Below are 21,709 nucleotides of genomic sequence, written 5' to 3' on the forward strand. Positions count from 1 at the left end.
AGACTTTTTGTTAATTTTTCCTCTGGTATTGATACTACAGAAAATGACCAAAGCACCTGGGACATATCTTTGTTTTTAGAGCCATTAATATAACAATAATTCCTATTTGCTTATTACTCAACTTTATATATAAGTAGTAACAGGGTCTTTTACATAAGATGTGCTCCAGAGGCTACCCTAAATTTAAATGTATTATATTCAGAAAAATTGGATAATTAAAATGTCAAATACTGATGATGCAGCCTGAAATATCTTTTACTTAGTTTAAAAATTAATAATCTACTCTTAATTTTTTTGTTATTTCTTACTCCTTAGCCAATCAGATGATGCAGGTAAAATATTTTTATTTAAATACATATTTTAAAATAATATGAAAGAAAAAGATATTAATATATAACATATATGATGCACACACATACACACATGGATACACAGGGATAGAGGAGACAGAATTGTGTATATATGCATATATGAAGTTTATATAGCAATAAAGTTACCTTCAGTTTAGTGTATTTTTGAATTTATGGAAACTTCCAATTTTACTATTTCATTTAGTTTTTACAACATAATCCACACTGGATTATGCCTTTATTAGATATTTACTAGAATCAGGAAGATTGAGGTACATGCCTAAGGTGACAGAGCTAGGAAGTGGCAGAACTTATCCCTCCTGGACTTCTGATTCTCCACACATAAAGGCTTGTAACACCACACACACTTACCCGCAACTACTCAGGTAAGGACACAGGCAATGTAAACTATATCATTTAATGTCCTATGTTCTTCTCTATCTTAACAGATATATAGAGAATTTAAAGCAACCCCAGCCTGCCTAAGTAATGTGCCCCTGGGGCCACTTGCTACAAGTGATTTTTTTCATAATCTATTTATCTATTTCATAATCATTCACTTAGCTTTTCAGAGTTCAAATTTACTTACGGAATAAGAAAAAAGGATTAAGAGATAGTAGCTTAAGGTGAAAATGCCAAAATAATTGTAGAAGAAAACAACTACCTTAATAACGGATGTCTCAACTCTGGATGGGGGACTCTGAACTTGTGCTGCCGCTGCCATATTTGCAATGGTGCTGAGGTGGTTCATCTGGCTCATTGCCATGGTGACAGATGCTGGAGGTAGGCTGACAGGAATTAGAGGGTGGGGCATCATCATAAAAGGAAGTTCCAGTCCTATAAAAAATGCACATATATCATCATTGCTCTGGAGGACAGAAATCATTAAAAATGGAAACATACAAAAGTTTTCTAATACTGGTAGTCAAATAAAAAATATTTTTTCCTCTTCATATGCAAAAATTTCACTCATTATTCCGAGAAACTAGGCTTACAGCTGGTTTGGTGCCATGGTTTATCATTTCATGACTTTTCCTGTGTTTAATACAAATGGTCAGTTCTTTGCTATATTATTCCTATAATCAGTCTGAATCTTGCTTGAAATACTAGGATTTCTTTAACTTATCCCAATTGGTTATCTAAATATAGTATATCTTTTTATTATGTCCTATTTTGCCAACTGATAATTACAATTTAAAAAGCTACCATATTTAGTGCTAAAAAATGCCATCGTACCATTTGGCAGAAGGTGGTTCTGCTGAAGATGGTTGAGAGGATGACTAATTGGAAGGCTACGTGCTCCAGGCATGCGGGGGTGGGTGGCAGGGGCCTGAGGTCCCTGGGATGGGGAAGAGGACAATGTTTCCTTATCCCAGGAACCATCACTGCTGCCTGTGGGGAATGAATATAAATTACTTGGATATAATATTATTCCAAATCTTCCAATGACTAAATTAAAATGAGGATTTAAAAATATATATCATATTTGGAGTTGGCAACCTGATTTCTAGGGAAATAAGTCAAAGTAAGTAAATTTCACCTAAGCTGCACTTTCTTTTTGATTTTCTATTTCTCATATAGGACCTCAAATTAAAAAAAAATGTAATATTTCTGCCACATTTAACCTAATGGTGGAGTCTAACACTGTTTGGCTATCCAGCTTAATATTAAATGGGCTCTATTATATAACTACATAATTAATTACTCCTTGGAACTGAAACACACTAATAGGGATAGAATGCAAATTATCCTTGTAGTAAATGACTTCCTAGCCATCAAGTAAAGTGCCTAACTTCAGTACACAGCAAATCCTAAAAATGGAACCATTAAATGTCCAGCTTGTTTAGACACTGTACAGAGAACACAAAAGATCACTTTATACAAGATAATGCCATAGCAAAAATTAAACATGTATGCATGTGTGTGTGAATAAATATATCACTTGTTTTCAAATAAAGAGAAACACACATTTATGTCTCCATGTCAATGCCACACATCTGAGCACTTACATTTCAATATTGGTGGCAATGACTTAGATTTAAATAGATCATGAAACACCCTTCTAGAATACTCCTCGGAAGGTGTTTTTAAATCATTTTAATTTAGATGTGCTCCTAAATTAAATTAATTTAAAATGAATTTATTCCTTAACTGAATCTGTTGAATATATAAACTATCCACTTAAAAGAAATTTCCAGAATATCCCTATCAGCTCATGAGTTTTTAATTTCTTAAAAAGAAACCGTATTTTCATATAATATGCATAGAAACAGCAAAGTTGGTAAAACTCCAACTTAATGCTTTACTCTGCTAAAAGCTTCATTGTAAAATCTCTACGACATAGATTTTAATGAAGAATACTTAGTTACTGCCATGATTTTTTTTCCATTTACTTCATGAAGACAGTTAAGGTTCAATATAAATTCAAACTCATTAGCTCAATACTGTCTGGATCTTAGAGTAAATTGTTCAGAAGTGGGTAATGAAAACTCAATTCAAATTCTTCAGCAATCAAACAAAGCAATTTTATTAAACAATGAAAAGAATCAATTAAAATGGATATCTTTATTATCTTTATTATTTTACAAGAAACCATGACAGCTTTTGGTTTAAAAAAAGTTTATAGCTTCATACAAAAATGACTCACATAAAAGAAATTTCTCCAGCTTGCTCCTACACTGTGATATAAAAGTTCTTTTCATATTCACAGACTTATACACCTTATTTCTGTTCTCATAACTTTTTTGACACTTATCCCAAGGTACTAGTCAAATGTGCAAGAACTATAAATAGATGAATTTTCCAAATGTATGATATCAAGAGATTATTATTATAAAAATTTTTAACATCTTCTCTTTACATTGCCTTTATCAAAGTACGTGCAATTTTTATTACAGGCTTAATTCACATAATATGTGAAATTTGATTTGCACAAATGTTATGATTCAGCATTGATTTTACCTTGTATGTTATCAGTTAAAACTATCAGTATATAGAAATCATGCTTTGGAATAAATATTATTTTAATATAGGAATTGCACTAGAAATTTAGAAATAATAAGTAATTTTCTCTATATTTTATAATTCATTTAAAATCTCCAACAAATGTAACGATTACATTTTCAAAGCAGATTGCATATTTGAGGATAATTAACTAAAATATGGAGTGGAAAAATATAGATTCATTATTTTGGATTCAGTTTGAGCTCCATTTACACCTATAATCTACTTCTGTTTTTCTGTTCACTTATACTAATTTCCCCTTTTATCAAAATCCTTATTGCCAGGATAAATAAATAAACAAGAAATAGTTATTTCTGCAAATACATTTAAATTTCACTCATATCAGTAGAGATGCAAATAACTCTGTTTTTCACATTATTGAGGTGTAAAATATTATCTTAAAATTAGGATTAAATCACTCTGAACACAGACTACAGACAAAATGTTGCCCATTTTCATACCTGTTTTTGTGTCACAGATATCAGCCCCTTGTGCACAGGTAAATATCAAGCATTCATATGTGAATTTTCCCTAGTAAGTTTCTAATACTATATGGGTTTTCTCACTACCTTCTAGCCATCTCCGCCAATCATCATTTGTTAAATACTCATGATGTTAGCTCATTTGGGTAATAAATAGAGCAAACAATTAAGAAACTAAGTCTGATGAAAAATATACAATATATAACCAAGTCAGCTGTAAGTGATTTTTGCATTATTTATAACATCCTTTTCCTCTATTAGCATGAATAAATAAGAATTGAAAATAGGCCGCTTCAGAACAAGACATGCCCATAGTTATTAAGTGCATATTTTCATCATTTTGCTTTAAGCCACTGTATAGCACGATATAAACCAGAATATATGTACTATGCTTACACACAAATATATATACACACATAAATACTTTTAAAATTCATGTTTACTATTAAGACTGCAAGAAATAGCAGCAGATTCAATGTATAAGAAATTTCTAATATTTGGCCAGGGGAGATAGAAACAGAAAAATACTGACTTACTTCTTTTTTCTTCGACTTCATTATAGAATACAAGGATGACTCCTATAAAGCCCTAGTGTCCCCAAAGAACATGTTTTAACTAATTGGGGTTCAAGAATGAATACAAAAACTCATAAAGTATGCTGAAAATATAAAATGGTGAAGAGCCAAGGAATACAGTCACGAATTAATGAAAAGACTCAGTGTATCAAGCTTTTTAATTATTTAGAAACTATAGCCATATTTTAATGTTGAAGGAGTGGGACTCAGTAGAGAGGGTCTCCCACACCTACTCTTAAATACACAGTGGAGACGCACTGGGACAGGGCTCACACTGGACAACAGGTGCAAGCCAATCTGTATCCTGAACAGCAGAACACACAAGTAGTTGTAATATGATAAAATCAAGGGATAGAACTGTATGCCCCATGAAGCCCAGCTACTAATTCCATTGTGTGATTTCGGTAGAGTAGAATGAACAAATACACAGCTTTGCAGCATCTAGACGTAAGTGTGCGCATGAATGTAAAAAGGATAATTGAAAATAACACCTGATAACCAATTCTGTCGCCAGCTAAGGAATATTATTTATATATTTATGTATCTGAAACAATTTGCTTTATCTTGCTTAGTTATACTGCTATTAAGAATATTCCAATAACTACATATTCATATATACATAATTTATATATAAAAAGCGATCGTGTGTGTTTAGTTTTTCTTTTGTGTAAAAGATATGTATTCCTCAAGGACAAACAAGGTTATCGCCAAATTTAATGTAACTGAAATTCAAATACATAAAGACTAAGTGTGGGAGGTCCTCTCTCCCATTAGTCCCTCCTCATTCCAACATTAAAACATAGCTTCTCAAAAACAACAGTTTGATGCAACGTCTTAGTCTTCACGGGCTCAGACTGTTTTCCATGGCTCACCCTCACTTGATATTTTAATTGCATTTTATGATACATCTTTTATGAAGGACCAGGTTTTAAATGCAGAAATATATCCCTAAATTGTGAAAGCCATCCCTGCTCTAAGGGTACCAGATTATTGAATAGTCAGAAATGATGGGCTACAAATATAAAATGGTTTTTGTTTTCCTCTAATTACTGCCTTCAAAAAAGCTTTGTCAAGGTTCCCTACTCTGTCCGTTAAGAGGCTTGAGCATATTTTGAGTATAATAAATTAATTCTTGCTAACTGTCATCTCTGTTTCCCCATTTCCCCAGCATTAGCCATTTCTAGACTTTAGGTATCTGGAAGACAGAGGCTTGCTCAGCTTTTCAACCATTCTGTCTTCTTCCTCTCCTTCTTCTGGGTAATAGGATAAAGATCTCTTGCTTCAATGATTCCTACTTAAATTCTCCCTGCACAGCAACTTCTGTGGCTGTGCCTTTAGGCCACTGACATCTTTCATGTGTTAAAGGCCTAAATCTAAACATTTCCTTGGTGGTAATGTCTGATCCTTCAAGGGAATCCTTACTGGGGAAACTTCTAATTGCACAAGTCCCTGACAGTAGAAATCTCCTCCAGCTCCATGCTCATCTAGGCTCCCTAAACTCCCATTGCCTCTTGATACTAATGCCCTCCTCCTGGTAGGTCCTCTTGTTCTGATGTCCACTTTCTCCAGCCTGCTCCCTCTCCTCAATTCTTTACCATCACCCCCACCACCTGCTCCCAATCAGCAGTTCACACCTAAGCAGAAATCCAGCTACCAAATGAAGTGGAAGCATCTGCAATCCTTGAGTAATTCTCTTGGAATTTCCCTCCCTTGACCTCAATGAGGAAGCATGCTCAAAGAGGGATTACTAAACCACAGCCATACTTAGCAGTTGGTGTCCTTTCATTAAAATGATCTCTTCAAATCCCATCTTATAAATGAATGTTCATAAATGAGTGTAGTCCTTTCTTATAAAGGAATAAGGTGGTTGTTCATGGAGTCTGGAGTGATAGTTAAGACAGCAATGCTGATTCAGTTGCTATTCATAAGTACCAATTGCATTTTACTTTCTTTAAAATGAGGGGACCTGACACATTTTGTTCTTGTTGAAGACCACGGGAAAAATTTTTACTTAATATCCTGTTGCTTAAACATACACAAGAAAACCAACAACAAATATGGCTATACTATAAATCAAATTTTAGTAACTGGTTCTTGTAAATAAAGTGAAATAAAGGGAAAGAATAAAGAGAAATAAAGGGAAGCACAATTTTTAGGTACGAAAGGGAAAGGAAAATGTTTTGGGGGAAAGATATTGTTAGTTTCTCTTTACTAAAAACACAGTAACAATTTTGAGTGTGTGTATGCATGACACCAATTATAGTCTTAGTCCAAATAATTATATATATTATTGAGTTTTTTCATTTCATTCATAAATATATCCAAGGAGACACAGGTTCCCAAGGAGAAGTCCACAGTATTTCTATGCATTTTAGATAGAAAACACGTAAAACAATCAAACACAAAATGAAGGTGATCTGTAAAATATAAATGACTTTTAAATTACCATGCATTAAAATAGTAAAAGTACATTTAACTACTGCATTACTCTCATTTATACCTAGGTGACATGTAACTATTTGTTAAGATTTTCCCACAGGCTGACCCTGATAAAGGAGGCAAATCTCAAAGGGACTAACGGTCACACCACTGTTTATTGAGTGACACTGATAGATTGTGACAGGAACCTGACATTGTCAAGATTCGTTTACAATGAAAATGACGGCAAGAGCAGGCATTTACTCCATACCATTGGAGACCACTTAGAAGGATGTCAACTCCATCTTAACAATGGTAACAAAACTACTAAATAAAAGTAAATACTAGTCACAGGTTCTACAGATGTTCAGCTGTTACTTCAGAGGTAGATGAGAGAATAAACATGTTATGATCTTTTAGTGGATTGAGTTCACTCTAAAAACTGATAGAAAATATCAGCAGTAATGCTAGTATTTTGCATGAATTGTAGAAACAGTCCTTTCATGAGAGTTACTGTAATGTAGTCTTTGAATATTATTTTGGATAACTATCTGAGCCCAGTTGATCTACTTTAGGATATAAAAACGCTGAAATCTCCTGATGCTTTGGTTTGACTTCATCATGCCACTAAAATGAGAAACAAAGAAATCTTTTAGGGATATAATTAATTAGGGACATAGTTTAAAATGTTCCTGTTTAAATGCAGTCATTTAGCAAAGAAAATACCACAAATGCCTTCTAACTGTTATTGCAAAATAATGCCCACAGAGTAGGTCAGTAGATGTATCATGTTTGATTGGGAAGTTCTGGGGGGGAAAAGAAAAGGAACAGATTGGCTTTCATGAAACTAATTGTGCTTGGCTTAATATTTTTACATCATTTTTTTTTCTTGAGAGAAAAATAATGTTGCTATAAATTCTAACTACTCCATTACCTATAAATATATCCTTTAGGAAAATATAATACTTTCTTATAAATAATTAGACATCTTTTCCTTTGGTTATCTATCATTAACTAAATCTTACCTGTGTTTCTTGAATGTCAGATATAGTTGATTAGGAATGTGAAACTCTTGCCACACAAGGGGACTTTTGTCTTACTTATGATGTTTTCTTTTGAATGCAGAGCTGTTTTGATGTATTTTATTTTATATGCATTGTTTATAACGTTAATACCAATGCTATTAGTGTTCTCCGACTTATCAGAACTTTGCCAAACCTAAATTTCTTCACTTAAGATATTTCTATTGCCCTATATACTGCACAATGGTGCTAAAGTAACAATAAGTGAAACTGTACAAAGTACACACAAATTAATGGAAACTAGAACTGCTTATTTTTAAATTTTGGCTGAATATTTTTTTTTACCATGGCCAATGATTGTTGAACTAAGAGAACAGGAAACAAACCGTAAAATCAGATCTGATATCCAAGTGACTAATGTAAGATGAAAGGATACTTAATGAACAGGCAGACATTACTAAAAACGATTCCTTTTTTATCTTGAGAAACTTTGGATAATTATGAAAAACTAAAATAGCCTTAGGAAACTTAAAATAGAAAATGGTTTCAATAAATAGCTTTCATTTTGGAACTCATAAAATTCATTAAAATGAATTTCTATGTATAAAAATAATGTTTCATATATTTTTCCTTATGTCATACTAAATTTCAGAAAGTTTTGAGGCAACTCAAAATAAAAGAAGTAGGGTAATTATTCTAAAGATAAAATGTCAAATACTATATGTGCAGAAGAGAGAGATAATTATATCAGAAAACACTGTTTTTTTGGATGCTGTTGTTGTCTTTGGACTCATTAGCACCATCCTCTAAGTGTTAACCAGGTAAAATAGATCCACATACCAAAACAAAAGAAACGAATGCAGACTCAGATTGGGTAAACAGTTATATAGATTTTTGTAAAAGAAAAAATTAGTGGCCATATTAATTAGTATTGACTAAATATTAAGTGTCTTGTAAATACAGACTGTAAGCTGAGTGTAAGCAAGAGCCAAGTGTTTCTAGTCACTGGAAATGAGACTGGAAAAAATTGGTTAATTTCTACAGCTTAAGTATAATTTGATTACAGATAAAGGACAAAGTAGAAATGACCACACAAGGGACATACATACTTTGCTATCTAAAACATATTCATACAGTTCTTCAAAATAAAGCAGTTTGGTATAAAGTATCTATGTTAATTTTGCTTTACATCTTTTAGCCTTTCTTACTGCTGATGTTAATAGATTTTTACTTTTTCCAACTTTAGCTCATCAAATTATTATTCTATTAGGCAAAACAATGAACTGGAAATTCTCTAAGGATATTGTAATTTCCCTATAGATTTATAATCACATTAAATAAAATGGTAAGTTATATTTTATATATTGTTAGTGGAGTAATCAATGTCAAGGCATATATTATTAATATTTTTATGCTCATGTATAAATGTTGTCCATGGCAAGTTGAAATAAGTTTTAACTTTCATGATTTTGTACAATGTTATCAGTTTTCAATTATTTGTGTTGAAATTGAAAACTTTTCTTCCCACTTGAGCCAAATTGCTATTGAATTTTCCAAAAAGCATAAAACCTTCATAAGTGAGATGACATACTTTGGGAATTGTCTTGATATTTCTTATATGTATGGATTTAAGTATTAATTTATCTCCTTCCTAAACCTGGTTAGCCTCAAAGCATGACATCACTGGCTAGTTTTATAAGCCAGGAACTTAGACACCCTCTTTATCTTCTCATCATCAGTGTCCAATTCCTTTTCATGTCCTATTGATTTCACCAGTTATGTATCTCTATTTTTTCTGTTTTTACCTCAGCTGCTGTAATCAAATTTTGGAGCACCACTTTTAATTACAAATCTTACACTCTCACTCCCCTGCTTAGAAGCCTTCATTTTGTTCCCATTGTTTTAAGAAAAATATGTTTTAAATTTGCCTTAATGTAACTTCCACGTGGTCAAGCCTAGGTATTTTTTTTTTCTCATCATTGTATCCCCAGAAATAAATAAGATTAGACTAACTCAATCAGTTCTTGAGCTGAGAGCTGCAAATCCAGCCCAATTCTCACATTTACATCTGGTAAACATTATTGTGGCACTAAAAATATTCAGACGTAGGCTTTGTTATAGAGCAACTGATGATATGCAGGAGAGGTGCATGAACATATAATAACATATATTTGCCTAATTATTATTCCTTAGCTGGAATTAAAGATAGAGAAGTTAAAGAATTGGTAATATGTTTAACATTTTCGAAATAAGCTAGATGGAACTTAGTAACCATTTAGATACAAAAGGAGATGAAGTGAGTAAAATATGAAAGATGAATTCAGCACCTAGATTAACAATTGTTGTATAGTGGCATAATTAAGGAGGCAGTAATGATGATGATAATATCTAATATATATCATGTACTTAGAATGTGTTGGGCATTGTGTTAAACCTTTATATGTATTGTCCTAATTCTGAATTCACAATCCTAGCTTTTAGTCACCCTTATAAAGAAGATCAGATTTTATGATGAATGAAATTCAGTTCAATATTGGATTGGTTGAATATGTGATATTTGAGTAATAGTCACACAGAGATTGACAAGTGGGAGTTATAAATATGGGACTGAAATTTGTAAGAAAAAGAGATGCCCAGTGAGGAAAATTTGGAAGTCTTTAATTTATACACAGTAGATTAAGCCATGATGCTTCGAGCTGGTATAGAAAGAATAAATGTATTGCTACCAAAAGTGTATTTCTGCTATAACCCATAGAATAAGTCCCAAACAAGCCACACTGCATAATTTTTTAATCCTGAGGAGCTGAGCAAGAAGAAGCAAATATTGGTATGTCGCTCCTACACAGATGATAATAAATTCTTAGCACAAATGGTTTTATTAATGCATTGTTACTATATTCAAGTCTTCCCACTTACTTCTAAGCTAAAATATTCTTTTTAATAAGATAATCAACATGAATACATGAATGCCTGACATATCTCAGACCCTCAATTAATAATGATTGAATGCCCATTATGATTGAATTTAAAGATTTAACAATCCTAACTACTATTTAAGGTAGATGGCATAAAGAAAGAAAAAAACAGACACCACTAAAAATAATTTCAAAATGTGCCATTAATCCAATTTGTAATATAATAATCAGCTAGGATATCCAGTAATTACAAAGTTCATCTTAAAAACATTATGGAGATGGCTGCCTTTAAATTGAGGTACTGCACATAACAGAAAAGAATTCAGCACATCTGAAGGACCACTGAAAAAATATTATATTATAGTGTAGATTACATGCAGATGGCAGACTTGTTGAAAGCTACTGTTTATAAGAAACCAAATCATTCTGACCATAGCTTCTATTATACATGGTGAAGACATTCTATTCAAAGCACTTTTCATCAGTTTTTCATGGGCATACCGAGGAGGAGGTTTTCAAGGTCAAAAGGACCAATAAAATTTTGGCTGCTGGCAGTGGAAAGAATACTTAAGATTAGCAGCAATACAGATAATTTTATTTTTACCTTTATAACTCCAATTTGAGGAAAATAGAAGCACTCATTTTTATCCCAAAAATAAATGGTTATAAAACTCTCTATAGGCTGCCGTGACAATGAGAGTTAGAATACAAAAGATGGTTAAAAACTGTGTTTTTAAGTGAGGATTGATTTTCTCACAATATCAATATTTATAGGTGAATGCAAAGTAAAATTTAAACATTTTTATTCTTCTTTATTTTAAAAATTGTCTAATTTATTAATTGAAACCATAATGGGACCAATGAAGAATATAAGGGGGCAAGAACCTATGCAAAGTCACATAATGACTCGATGTCAGAATAAAGCGCTAAACACAGGTTTAAATTTAGAAAAGACAACTCACGGTGATATTTAGCTAAATCAGTCACATTCATTTTTGTTTCTGTTCCCCACTAATTTTTCCCAACATCAATATTAAGAAAGTACATGCCTTGATTAAAAAATAAATAATGAATGATGAAGTTGCCGTCTTTTCTAAAGTGGTAAAACAAAGAAATAGGATTTTTTTAAATCTTCAACTTACAAAAATAACATGTATTCAAATTATTATCTAGAAATAATAGTAATAAAGCGATTGAATTTTAAATTCTTTCATTGTAAAGAGAAATCTACCTATTAAAAATAATTATGTCCATGGCCAGGTGCCGTGGCTCACGTCTGTAATCCCAGCACTATGAAAGGCTGAAGTGGACAGATCTCTCGAACAAAAGAGTTAACGTCCAGCCTGGGCAACATGGGGAAACCCTGTCTCTACAAAAAATACAAAAATTAGTCAGACATGGTGGTATGCACCTGTAGTCCCAGCTCCTCGGGAGACTGAAGCAGGCAGATTGCTTGGGCCTGGGAGGCAGAGGTTGCAGTGAGCCATGATCGTGCCACTGCATTCCAGCCTGGGTGACAGAACAAGACCCTGAATCAAATCATCATCATCATCAACATCATCATCATCACCATCTAGGGGATCTTTAATTACTGAACAATAAATAGTTATCTGATTATAAAAATTATTCTCCATAGTAAAATACTAACTATAATTTTGTTATTTTCCTTGTAATCTCAAACTGTCTTAAATAATTTTAATATTTCCGCCAATATTAAAATATTATACCCTTCCTACTTTTTGTCTGTTCTACCACACACATTTTCTCACATCATTACATCAGAGAATATTAAGATCATGATATGAAGATGCTCTCATTTAGATAAGCCTGGCCTAAGACTTGAGGTCGTCTGGGTAAATGCACCTTGTTAAACTTACAGCAAATGTTGCTCTTAATTACAATAATTTATATAAAACAACTACTTAAGACTTCAGTTACTAGACTAAAACAGCATTTTTCAGAACAAGTTAAATACCTAAGAACTTCCTTTAGTTAAAATGATCTGCGTAGATACTGTTTTCCAAATTTGATTTTGATATTTTGCTTTGTGAACTTCCTATGAAGAGTTACTGCTTTGCACAGAGAAACATCTGAAGTATACTTCGTGCTTTAGTGTAAGTATCCTTGAACCATCTCACAAGAAACATAGTTGGGTTACAGACATACCAATAAACGATAATGCAAAGATGACCTGTCTTTTAATTCTTGTGTGTGCAAATTACTATGATGGGTCTTTTAAATCTATTTAACTATTTTAAGTCTAATTAACATGCAAAAGTATTAAGACTTTAAGAATAAAACATGGGCTGGGCACCGTGGCTCATGCCTCTAATCCCAGCACTTTGGGAAGCTGAGGTGGGTGGATCACCTGAGGTAGGGAGTTCAAGACCAGCCTGGCCTACGTGGTGAAACCCCAACTCTACTAAAAATACAAAAAATTAGCTGGGCGTGGTGGTGCATACTTGTAATTCCAGATAATTGGGAGGCTGAGGCAGGAGAATCACTTGAACCCCAGAGGAAGAGGTTGCAGTGAGCAGAGATCATGCCACTGCACTCCAGCCTGGGTGACAAGAGTAAAATTCCATCTCAAAAAAAAAAATAAAAAGATTGGAACATGGCTTAATTTTTTAACTGTGTCAAATCTCTACTGAACTATAAAAATATTTTTTGAATATCATCTAATTATGTGCATTTATTCAGGTTAATATTAATATAATTTTACATTTTAGATGAGAAATAAGATAGCCTTGAAAAACAATTTATGTTCTTGTTTATCCTAAAATTAAGTTAATACTGCATATTGGAAATCTTAGGGAGGAAAGACAATAGAAGCAATCAGACTAAGATTATTATGCACTCATATGACCTGGCAAAGAAATAAAGCAGAAAACATAATTTTTAAAAAAAATCTATAATATTACTGTGTATAGGCCAAGGAGCAATAAATTGTATTTAAACTTTGTAATATAATCTACAATTTATTTTTCTGTATATATTTGAATCATAGAATATTAGGGAACAAAATAGTCATTGAAATCATTTGTTCATTTTTTTAGCATATACTGAACATGTATTTTGTGCCAAGCACCGTTGTAAGCACTGGGGAGATGGCAATGGACAAAGCAGATAAAACTTTATATCCTCATGGAGTTTATATTCAAGCTATGTGGAGGCTGAAAAAATAATAAGCAAATAAATACAATAATATGATATGTTAATTGAGATACGAATTATGGATGGATGAAAAAGAACTTTCTCATGTGCATGCATGTGATTGAGCACTTGTAAGCATGTGTATTGGAAAACATACATTTTAAAGTGTGGCAACATGGTAAGGCTTTGCAGAGGATGGCACCATAAATTCTAATCCTCTAACTTTACAGAAAGGGAAGCTGAGGTTCAGAGTGATTAAATTAAATGCTTAAGGTCGCACAGCTTTTTGGGAAAAGAGCTGAATTTGGAAGATGTTTGCATGATTCTTTGCCCCATGTCCTTTCCACTGCACAAGAGAGCACACCCAGTTCGGAGAAATGCCTGGGCCATGCAGTGAGGCAAAGACATACATAAATGGTGGCTCTGGATGACAGCTGGGTAGCTCAATTGACTATAGGAGAGAACACATATTAGGAAAGCTTGAGAAGTCAAATGGAATTAGGTAGGCTAGGACCAGATTATTAAAGTTCTCAGATGTCAAGATGATGAGTTTGGTCATCATCTTAGGTAGAGGAGAGATATGATTAAAGTGATGTATCAGATAGTCAGAAGGAGGAGAAGGAACTCATCATCAGGAATAATCATCCTGAGTTCTGTCATCCACTACATTGACACTGATATGACCAGGGCAGGATTCCTGAATCTCATATTTCATGCCACTGGAAAAATGATAAAATAGAAAAAATAATCTTGTGTTCTCTATCATTAGAGTTCTCTAAGAAGGTGGCTGAGGGACAATTTGGTTTCCAGAGCCAGTCATGACAAAACAATTATGTTGGGTGAGGACAAGTGGCTACTGCATACTCTACTCCATAACTGAATCTACTGGCTGTAGTTCCTTTTATATTTGCAGTTCATATTTTTTTCAAATTAAGAAAAAACTATCTGTATCACATTTGGAAGGCTTCACATACAGAGATATAATTTACCCTTTCTTGATGGAGGGTAACACCTCACCAATAACTGAGTCAACAATGAGGGCATCTTATTAGAAAAGCAAGAGGATACTTGGTAGATTCGGGGTTTACAGACAGTTTTTGGACCCTCCCTGAATGGCACAGTTGGAGATGCTAAAAAGGGAATATTCCTCCCAAATTCAGGATTAAATAACAAGGTCTATGAAATGTAACAAGGTTGCTTCAATCTTTTTAAAGAAAAATTAAATCTGGGGAATGTGCTTTAATACCACAATTTCTATTTGGTGCAAAGTGTATATTGCACAGCACTTCAAATAACTGTTATCAAACAGAATATTATTATACACATCAGCAGATAGGAAAACAGTGTTTAATACCCTGACATTGAAAAATATTTACCAGTAAAATAAACACCCCAGACTTACTATCCATTTTTCTCACCATTTATTACTATTCTTCACTATTCACAATATTCAGCAGCATTCTTCAACATTGACCTCTCAGAAATGACAGTATATATTATGAAGGCAATAATTTCCAAAACATACCACAATAATTTATATCTAATACTATAGGGAATTGCAAACCTAAAAATATATACATGCAGAAAGTACTTATCTTCAGCTGTTGAAATCAAATAGCATGATGAGCCTTCATTCTGCCCAGGGAGAGTTTATTTTTTCCCCCTCATATTAATCATATTATTATAATAATATCATATTATTATAGGTTTATCACATGTAAATAATACCCAATGTGATTATTTTCATTCATGTCAGTTGTCCCTTCAAATCATATCATGTACTTCAATGATTTTTGTTTTCAACCCCAAAGTTTTTAGGTTAAATTTCTATTTTTATCTGGAAAGCTTAAAACCTGGTACAACTTAACATGCTAAAATAAAGTTTTCAAAGGGCTTACTACGCATAGACTGCTTTTAAAAATTCAAAATAGCCCCAATAGCAAATGTCATTTCTTTCATAGTTACAAAATGCAAACTCCAAGTGTTTTATCCTAATGAATAAATGAGTTTGTCCTTTATGTATAAAATATAGTTTGTGTTTGTTGCACAAGTTTTTAATAATAGATGAATTTTAGGTTTGCTCCAACGTATTCAATAAAGTGTGATTAATTTGGTTTTTCAAAAATGCAAACTAGACATTACTATATTACTTTGCAAAATGCACAGCTTGCAACATTATTGTCTCAGTGGGATCTTAAATTGAATTGTAAAATGTGTCTTATTTCCAGTTTGATTTATGTAAGAGATAGCAGTGGATAATGCCCCTTTTGAAGTTTCATTGCTTTGTGTAAACAACAACAGAAAGCTAAAATTCATAATATAGTTTGTTAAAACCTCAAACTAACTTATGGGTTATATAGTATTTGACTGAAATAAAATACTTATGATGGACTCAATACCACATCTTCGGCGAAACAATTTTTTGAAGTTTATTATTATTACGGATTATAAAACACATTTTTGACATTTTCTGTGATTTTTTTATGATATTTCAAGTAATTACCAAATCATGTTTTTCTCTAAAAAAGCTTTCCTGTGCCCTGAGAATTAATCTATGATACCATTTAACTTGGCTTTTTGAAGTAAATATCACCAGATAAAAGCCAGCTGGATCTGAATAATAGGATACTTGAATGAATGTATTAGTGTTTGAAAAAGAGAGTACAAATCTTCTAAAAAGATTAATTTCCATAAAAAAGATAGCTCCAGATCTACAAAAGAATAAATTCAAAAACATAATAAACTCTCAGAAAGAAATGTAGATTAAAGTAAAAGCTGCAGCACCTTGTTACTGCAGCTGTTGTGTAGCAATGATTCTGTATCAATTACATCTGGTTGGTCCTGTAGGGCTCTTCAAAGCTTTGTGTGAAAAGCCTGAATGTGGAATACATGTGACACTGTAAGTAATAACTTTAGCAATTAATTTTGATGCAACACCACATTTATTCTGATCTTACTCTCAATATTTACAGTTTGAGAGAAGCTACAAAGGTTTAGTGGGAACAGATGAATCTATTAACAATGCTTTTTTTCCTCCTTCATTTATTAAAGATGTGGATATGAATTTTTCTTTGTCATGAAAATACTGCAGCTTTTATCACAGGACATAGTTGCTGACATCATCATGTAAAAAGACTTGAGTTGGCCAATGGAGTTTATTTTCAATATCCTGTTTCAAAATATGTCCCCTAAACAGGCCATGAATTCTGTTCACACAACTTTTCTACTTTAGTTTGTACAATTACTAATAAAAACAAAGTTTGATCATACATAAACTCCTCTGGGAAATAAAAAGTACCCTTTCATTTTAAATAATTCTTATGCAATCATTATCTTTAATACAAAACCAAAAGCAAATATGGAAATAAGTTGATTTTTTAACTTTGATTAAATCTTTAAAAATGCAAATCTACCTAAAGCATTCACATAAGAATATCATATTAGACAATTTCAAATGCAATACAACAGAGTAAAAAAAGAAAGACAAACGATAATCTATTATAATTCTGAAGTCATTTTTTCAGAAACAATTGTAAGAAACAATTTTTTGTAAAAAAAAAAACACAAAATAATGAACAAAAAGGAAATTACTGAATAATCGTACAATAAAAAACACTAATCAACTAAATGAGATTAGTAAGTAATTTTGTCAATCACATTTTGACAATAATTTTATTGTGTGAAGATAAACAAATGGCTACTTTCCTTTATTGCCCTCCCTTTAATTTTTTCTACGGTGATCTGCGAAAAGCAATCCATAAATGAAACATAACCAAGTAATCGCAAATGTGTTTATTTAAATGGGGCAAGTTGTTTAAATATAATGATATGTTTAAGGCAATGTCCATCATCATAATGACATAAAAGACATATTACCATTATTAGCAAAATATCACTCCCTATGAAATGCTATGGTGTTTATCAAAAAAATAAAAGGAAGGCTGCCTTCTCTGCACTCACATGAACCACTAAATGGTTATGACAATTTTTAATAGTACACGAGAATTTCTTTATCATACTTCTTCAAGAAAGCTGCTTTTAGTTAAAACATAAAAATGGTACTTACAAGGTTTCTGCAAACATAACTGCCATTCCATTAAGGAAATGGTGCAGCAAACAGTAAATAGTGGCCTCAAGGGAAATGTAAGTATTGATTTTATTACACTGTTGGTTGGTTTGTATTTGAAATTGTCAACTCTAATTTTGAACTATGCTTTAAGTATCCTTAAAACTGCTTAAGAAAAGGAGAAATATTAATTGAAAAATAGTGATCATTATTATTTTTGCAGCTTTAAATACCACAGAGACTATTTTTTTTCAGCTTTTGGTAGCCCGTATTTTTAAAATAAGAAATTTTATTTTTGATAAACATAGTAAATAAATGACCATCTCATTTTCAACAAGTCAAATTATATACTCATTTTGTATATCATAAGTCAGTATTTTATTCTAGGAGTGAAGCTAATCAGTATTAAAAATCTGAACATGGCTACACAACTCCTTAATTCAGTTTGGAAATATAGCTTTGAATTCATTGATATCGACATTTTGATTCACCTAAAAAGACCTGATATGAGTATATAACTAATTATAAATCTAGAAATTTCATTTTATTGAAATAAACTTCAACTCACAGCCTCATTAAGCTTAAATCATCAAATACTGAAAAAAGAACAAAATTTGCTAACTTAATTGATGTTTTATATTATCATCCTTATCTTCATCATCACTTTTTCCTTTTTTACATTTCAGTAAATGAGAGCACATTTATGCTAAAAGTATAATTAATAACACACATGATTTTCTTAAACCATGTCAGAGAACAACTCTGTTTAATATGTACATTTTCAACTATACCTACAGGGCTGTAAATTTAATCAGTGTTAAACTTCTACAATGAACTAAAAGAAGTGTTTATACTACACATATATGTCAGAAATGTCCTCTATGGAAATCTAAAGAGGTAAAACTTAATATAAAGAAAACATTATGGCTGTTCTTCAGATTAAAAAACATAAAGTATTCTTGGGTTCACAAGCCACCCAGTGTACTCTAAAGATCTCATATCAATAAAAAAAGAAAATCTCTTATATATACTCATAAAAAAATCACTGATGTCATTAAGCCAAATCCTTGTATCGTGAATCTAAGAAGAGGGTCAAAGGAATACCATTCTCATGGTTTAGCATAAAAGTCATACTTATATTGTGTTTTAAATTATTTGGAGAGTACAAATATCTTAATTAAGTAAACCTCTGCTTTGACAAGGTAGATGGGAATTCTTTTCATATGCTATATATTCAATATGTGTTTACTGAACTAAATTTCTCAACACCAAAGAATTAATATTTCACGGATAAATATATAATCTGACCTCCCTGGTTGTACTATAGGCTTGAATCTCAGATCTGCCATTTGAATGAAAGTTGTGAAGAGTACATTTTCATATTCACTTTGGAATTAGCTATAGACTAGACGCCTTACAGGGAGACTACCCTTACTAAATATTAGTTGAATGAATGAGATGCATTTAAAAAGTTTAGTAAAGATTCCTGCTGGGACTGATATTTTAAGAACAGGGAGAATATAGGATATTATCTAACAATAATTCAAAAATCAACAGAGATTTTGAAAATGACTTTTAGTTCATCTTCATTATCAGCCTTCCTGAGAGCATCATATTGCTTACAAAGTCATCTATAATTTTTTGGTTTTTCTTTTCTTTTTCTTTTTTTTTGGGGAGGAGGGGTGGGAATGGAGTCTGGCTCTGTCAACCAGGCAGGAGTGCAGTGGCATGATCTCAGGTCACTGCAGCCTCTGCCTCCCAGATTCAAGCGATTCTCCCACCTCAGCTTCCCAAGTAACTGGGATTACAGGTGTGCACCACCACACCCAGCTAATTTTTGTATTTTTAGTAAAGATGATGTTTCACCATGTGGACCAGGCAGGTCTCAAACTCCTGATCTCAAGTGATCCACCTCCCAAAGTGCTAGGATTACAGGTATGAGCCACTGTACCAGGCCTCAATTTTTCAGTTTTTAATCTGAGACTACTTTATTCTCCTTCTACTTCCACTGACTATAAGCAATTTTAAATAAAACTCTAGAGTAAAACTTACCATAAATACATGAGTATTTCTAATATATATTGTAAAAATTTCATGAGCCTTTTTTATAATCCATAGTTCTACATATCAGTAATTTTCAAACATTTTGGTTTCAGTATTTCTTTATACCATATTAGAAAGGAAACATTTAAAAAATCTTAAATATATATTTGTTAATTAGAAATAACTACAAATTCATTGAATCTTCGCACAAATAACACATTTTGTGAGAAATGCATGTATTTCCAAAAATCTAATAAGAAGCAAAACATTTTGTTTTACACTTTGCAAAATCTTTCATGAATGGTTTGAAAGAAGTCACTTATATTTTGACATCCACTTCTGCATTCACTCTGTTGTGATGAAATGAATCACGTAGCCTCTGAAAAACAACTGTATACTCATGAGAGAATGACAGCTTAAGAGAAGTAAATACTATCTTAGTAATATTATGAAATGAGATTTGACTTCTTGGACTTCCTGAAAGCATTTTGGGAACCCTCCCTTCTATGGGGCCTGAAACCACACTTTAAGAAATACTGTAGTATCTGATGACATTTTCAGGTATTTACAACATTTTAGAACATCCAGGTTATGTTGTTTGGTAAATCAAATGCTGCCCTAATATGACTTTGGGAAATAAGAAAAAGATTATAAAAGTTACTCTAATGTTTCTTATAGAAAGCTCATTATATTATTTGCATGCCAAACAATTGAATCCAAAAGTTAGTAAAAAAAAAAAAAAAAAAAAAAAAGGTGGGGGTAATTTTTTCTCTAGACTTAATTTAACCTCACAGGGAATAACTAGTTATTACTCATTAATGAGGTAGCAGAAAAAGTATAGAAATGAGTAAAAGTTAGATGTGGCTGTCTATATTACCTTTGCAATCTTAACAATTCTGTGTAGTATAGCAATAATCAAAGAGAAGTGCCACATTATTAAATAGATAGATGATGAGTATAAATAAAGCACCTGCTATATAAATGGCATGAGGAGGAGAAAGAAGTACTTTGAAAATTTTAAAAAGGAGAATTATGGGCTGAGTGCCATGGCTTGTGCCTGTAATCTCAATACTTTGGGAGCCCAAGGTGGGAGAATCACTTAAGCCCAGGAGTTCAAGACCAGCCTGGGCAATGAAGAGAGATCTAATCTCTACAAAAATAATTAAAAATGTTAGCTGGCCATGATGACATCCACCTGCGGTCCCAGTTACTCAAGGGGCTGAGGTGGGAGGATCATCTGGGCACAGGAGGTCGAGACTGCATTGAGCCATAACCATGCCACTACTCTCTAGCCTGGGTGACAGAGCAAGATTCTATCTCCCAAAAAAAAAAAAAAGGAAAATTTACCATGCCAATTTGGAATTTACAAGAAATTAGGGCCATTCTTCACAAATATGATTTGAGGAAAGCAGATTTCAGTAACAAAAAATAGCTAATACAGTATGAGCATTACAAGTAAAAGGGAAGACAGTTTGAAACATATTAAAATTGATAAATTCTGGAAATCCAAGTAGAATGTAACAATCTCAATTTTCACAACAGAAAAAGCAATCACTCTCCAATAGGTTCCTTAAATTTCTTAAAGGTAAAGGCTTCATCTTCATCTTCATCTTTCAATTGCCTAGACTTAACCCAGTATGGCCCAGAAGAGACATTCAGTGAACTGGCATTCCAAATAAAGG

At 32.4% G+C, this 21,709-nt stretch overlaps 1 protein-coding gene across 5 annotated transcripts in view; it reads right to left on the minus strand.

Moving 5' to 3' along the window:
* DACH1 (dachshund family transcription factor 1) overlaps positions 1 to 21,709 on the minus strand; it is a 433,595-nt gene that overhangs the window by 133,958 nt on the left and 277,928 nt on the right. For 3 of the 5 annotated variants that reach the window (XM_032277267.1, XM_032277265.1, XM_032277266.1), the window contains exons 4-5: positions 1,587 to 1,742; positions 1,015 to 1,187 (exon numbers count right to left, since the gene is read on the minus strand). In XM_032277267.1, the coding sequence (XP_032133158.1) occupies positions 1,015 to 1,187; positions 1,587 to 1,742 (329 nt within the window). The remainder of the gene's footprint in view (positions 1 to 1,014; positions 1,188 to 1,586; positions 1,743 to 21,709) is intronic. The other 2 variants (XM_032277268.1, XM_032277269.1) reach the window with 1 other exon arrangement.

Source organism: Sapajus apella, unplaced genomic scaffold (assembly GCF_009761245.1).
Source record: "Sapajus apella isolate SASKATOON/1434 unplaced genomic scaffold, GSC_monkey_1.0 scaffold9, whole genome shotgun sequence".
NCBI classification, from domain to species: Eukaryota; Metazoa; Chordata; class Mammalia; order Primates; family Cebidae; genus Sapajus; species Sapajus apella.